The sequence below is a fragment of the Perna viridis genome, chromosome 5 (assembly GCF_037379345.1).
Source record: "Perna viridis isolate PV_CMFRI_1.1 ecotype Kerala chromosome 5, ASM3737934v1, whole genome shotgun sequence".
NCBI classification, from domain to species: Eukaryota; Metazoa; Mollusca; class Bivalvia; order Mytilida; family Mytilidae; genus Perna; species Perna viridis.
This window is the reverse complement of record NC_142449.1, coordinates 8,851,726-8,856,228: the sequence shown is the minus strand read 5'-3', so window position 1 is coordinate 8,856,228 and position 4,503 is coordinate 8,851,726. Positions and strand designations below refer to the sequence as shown.

Here is a 4,503-nt window from a genome sequence, read left to right as displayed (position 1 = left end):
AAAAAATAAAAGAGATTCCTTTTCAACTTTTAGAGACAATAACCCTTAACAATAAACTCGATCTAACGGAGACTTTTGTAGGCCTTAACATTTCATCTATTTAAAGTTTCCTTCTATGATAGTTTATCAAACATTAATGTAGTTGAAGAAGTCCATATATAATTACGAATATATTGATGTTCGTTGTCTAGAACAATTGTCCAATACCTGGTCCACAATTATTGTGTTCGCAAATGTTCATGATTTATTGGCTGGATTATTGATAAATTGGGAAACCAGTTCAATTAGAATTGGAACAAATCTCTCATTTCATGTTACATTTCTCATTATGGCGAAGCTGATTCCAAATTGCAAATAACCCCTTTGCTGCAGCAGATTGTGATTTCCGAGACAAAAGGTATATTTTTATAATAGTAAAAACTGGAAAATATATGGTTTTCTCACTTACTTAGTGAAGAACTTTAGAACACTGCATTATAGAGTAAAAAGTACTAAGTTCAACAAATCCCTTTAAGTTACCTGTTAACCACGTTTTTTTAGCCATAATTATCATAGGCATATTTTTGTTATACATCAACCATGTAATATATCCATCTTACATGGAAGACAGGATGGGAGATTTTCAACAAAAACATGTATTTTTTTTTTCAAGATATATATTCCCCTAGGCGCTTTTTAAAATCCCCAGGCGCTTCCGGACGTTTTTGGTAGGACACTTACAAAATTCAAAATCGAAATGAAGTGTATTCAGGTTGTATAAGCATACGTACTGTGCTATAATCAATTGAATGCACCGTGCTACTAATTATCAACATTTACATCGACAGGGAAATCAAGTCTGTTTATTTATCGAAATTTTTTACACTTTAAAAAAAAAATCATATCGAATATGTAATTTTCGTTAACTCAAACGATACAAATAAGTATTTAGTTTCAATCATTCAGCTACGAAATTTTGTGTCATGAAAATGCAGGGAAAATGCGTACATTTTTCTTTTTAATTTTTCGATTACAATTATATTTTCTTTTTAAATTTTTGCACTACAACGTGTAGGCGGTCGTTATAAGAAATGGTTCCAATTATTAATAGAAAACAAATATTGCAAAAATTTTTAATAACTCCAGATAATTCATGTACACTACGCACCAGGCTACTAAATTCAGTACCCTACGCACACGGCTACACGGCTATTTTTTTACTGTTTTCACGAATCGTACATCTCAGCTTCTGAATAAATTTTGTAAGCTTATTTTTGGGTATGTTTTTATGTTTTATATTTACATTTAACTTCTGAATGATCGTGTTCTATAAAGATCTAACTTCAGTCCGAAGAAGTCATTCTGCAGTTTCAAGTCATTTTGATTATGTAATTCTAGTGTTGTTAAGAAAGCATCCTGCCTTACATAGTTCATCAACGGCTAAAAGTTAACTAAATAATTAATATTTCAAGACAAATTCTAACCTCCCTCTTACATGCCCGTGTCAAGAGTTAGTAGAAAACGGAACGAATGTCTGCCGCTGTGTGGATCTTGAAACCGTATACGGATCAAAATTACGTGGTAAAAAACTTGACTTCCGGCAGCTCTACTTTCACTTTGCTCATTAGCAACGTAATAAATAGTGATAATCCTTGATGTCATTTTTGAATGGCCAAATCTTCGGTAAAATCCGAAGACGAAGGTCTATTTAATGCTATTGGAATTACAGAAAATGTTGAAGATATTAGAAAAACAAAATCGGTAAATTAGTTTTTACGTGTCAGCTTACCGACCTGCTAGTTTCATTTCACGACAAACTATGAATTAAGTTCCTCTATAACAAAAGTTTAAAGAAGAAATATTACAGAATAAATGTTCCTCTGGAAATGTGATTGAAATATTTATTTCTTATGGAAGAAACCTAATATAACAGATTAATTATTCGTAAGGAATTTTCATTATAAAATAATCTATATGAAATATATTCCATTATTTTACAGCGTAATTATGAGAGATACTCACTGAAGTTTACTGATCAATATCCACAGAAAGGCAAAGGTTTACCACCAGAATTCGTTAAATACTTTTTACCAGGTAAGAGGAAATCGGACAGATGTCTACGCTATTTATTTTCAATCTGAAATGTCAAACACTACTTTTGTTTCATTTTAAGTACTTTTCAGATGATGGGCTTTTTCAAAAGAAAAAGAAGAAACGTAGTGGTTGGATGGCACGTAACAAAGAGACTGGTCAAAGTTTTATACAGTGGTTAAGACGAGGCCCCCCAATGCCATTTAGCAGAGTGAACAATGTATATATTTTGCCATTGTATTTCTTTGAGGATCCAGTACCAAAAGAACTATTAGAATCATTACGCGAGTTTGTGGAGATTTTCTTCCAGCTTCCAGTAAAGGTTATGAAGAAGAAAAAACTGAAAGGGAAATTATCGTATAAGAAGAATGAAACTTGTGGGACATACCAAATGGATTCGGATGAAATATTAGAAACAATGAAGTCAATGATTCCAACTGGTGCTTTTTGTGTAGCTGGAATTACAATGTGCGACCTTTACCGTGAGGATTCTAGGAACTATCTATTTGGTTATGCTCGACTCGCAGGACAGTGTGCTGTTATTTCAGTTGCAAGATTTTTAAGTAACTTTGGAGAAAGCTCGACCACCACCTACTTTTCCGAAAGGTAATAAAGTTTTGCAAGATTGGAGTAGGCCAATACAATATATTCTAAGAAAATGTTGATCACAAAACCACTATACTCTGACCAAGTTCATGCAGGTGGCTTTATTTTTTTCACAGAATCGTCTGATATAAACAGTTGAAAAGGGTGGCATATCTTTCTGTAGCTCGCATAAAAAACACGTATTTTTCAAAGAAAGTCGAAATTTCGGCATCGACAATTCTTGTATTTCTTTTGAATTAAAAGTCAATTTGTGGAATCACCAACGATTGTTATCTTTACTACTTTTACTATGTCAATATATCTTGAAATAAAACTTTTTTCTTTTTAGAGAGAACGACACAAAGATACTGGGGAGAGCGAGTAAAACAATGTGTCATGAAATAGGACACATGTTTGGAATGCTTCATTGTTGTTTTTATGAATGTTTAATGAATGGATCAGACGACCTGGAAGAATCTGACGAACATCCAATATTTCTTTGTCCAGTCTGTCTACGAAAGTTACAAATGGCTTGTAAGTTTGACATTGAGAGAAGATACCAACAGATGATCATGTTTATGGCATCCAAAGGAATGACAGTAGAAGAAAGTTGGTTACAACAGAGATTGCTGAACTTGCAAAAAACATAGATTTTCATAAGTTTTTCCTTTCGAACAAGTATTTTAGATTTCAGTGTATTTGAAACAGGATAGAACGAGAACTTTCCAGTGAAGAAACGGGTAACAATATTTCTGAATTTCTAAGTCCATTTCCGACATCAATGGCGATTTGATAGACAGTGTATGAGACCGGCTGACTCAAACGTTTTTACGTTTAAGATTTTTTTTATTCTGTTAAATTTAATTTTGCGAACTCGGAGACAAAGATGTATAATGAAGCAGACCTGTTCAGCTGTCAAGTTGTATTGATAATTAAGACGAATGTGATGATTTTTTTTCAAAACGATAATAAGTTCGACTTTTCTCCATGAAATGTGAAAAAATCAATGATAACATGCACATTTGGCCCAAATTGATTTGAATCGAAATCTGAACAGGGTTGCACAATAGGAATATGTAATAAAAATTTTTGAATGTTTCATTAGTGTGTTGGAATTACGGATAAAAGATGGATACCTCCATGTCAGTTAATGATAAAGACCATGGTTAATGTAAGACATAAAAATCAATCAGATCCAAATCTTAAACATAAATCTGTGGATCTATTCAGTGGTGTAAGAAGAGTAATGTATAAGCGATTAGTACCCCGTATTGCCATATACATAAATGAGAAAAGCCATGTTCTTTCAATGTGAAACCTCAAAAGTGATTTCATAGAAGGTGCCCAATGGAAATATGTAATAAAGATTCTGTGAAAGTTTCCTCAAATTCCATTCATTGGTGTAGGAGGAGTACGAGATGGATATTCCTCTGCTACCACTATATACCCAACACTTTGCAAATGGGCTATAATTACTAGTAACTTGGGGTATATACACATATATTGTTGCATTTGACATTGTTTATCTTGTTATATGATGCGGTATTTCTAGCTGAAAAGAAAACGATGAACTGTTTTAACTGCAAACAATCGGAGTTAAAAGTTCATATTTAAAACACGAAGGTATATGCTCAAAACAAATTTTATAACAGTAAAAGAATAGTTGATTTTTTTCGTATACAAGATAAAGCTGTCAAAACTATAACAGTACATTTTGCAGGAAAATTGATCCACAAGGTCAAGTGCAATAAAGTCCCATAACTCATACGAAATGTGTTGAATCGAATTGGCAGTGTAGTTAGTATAATTTGTAGAATCGTATTGGTGGTGTAGTGTGTATTTCTAACT

The 4,503-nt window shown here is 32.8% G+C and overlaps 1 protein-coding gene across 1 annotated transcript; it reads left to right on the top strand.

The window, feature by feature from the left end:
- Nucleotides 1-1,582: 1,582 nt before the first annotated feature.
- Nucleotides 1,583-3,756, top strand: LOC148615868 (archaemetzincin-2-like). Its single transcript, XM_088581536.1, has 4 exons — nt 1,583-1,740; nt 1,980-2,073; nt 2,163-2,676; nt 3,005-3,756. Exons 1-4 carry the CDS (start codon nt 1,648-1,650, stop codon nt 3,303-3,305), a joined length of 1,002 nt encoding a protein of 333 aa, XP_088437662.1. The 5' UTR covers nt 1,583-1,647; the 3' UTR covers nt 3,306-3,756.
- Nucleotides 3,757-4,503: the final 747 nt, after the last annotated feature.

What these genes read in the sequence shown, in the direction of transcription:
- LOC148615868 (XM_088581536.1), top strand. Translation starts at nt 1,648, where the DNA reads ATGGCCAAATCTTCGGTAAAATCCGAAGACGAAGGTCTATTTAATGCT. An exon ending in ATATTAGAAAAACAAAATCG is followed by an intron (nt 1,741 to 1,979) that starts GTAAATTAGTTT and finishes ATTATTTTACAG; the next exon opens with CGTAATTATGAGAGATACTC. An exon ending in ACCACCTACTTTTCCGAAAG is followed by an intron (nt 2,677 to 3,004) that starts GTAATAAAGTTT and finishes TTTTCTTTTTAG; the next exon opens with AGAGAACGACACAAAGATAC.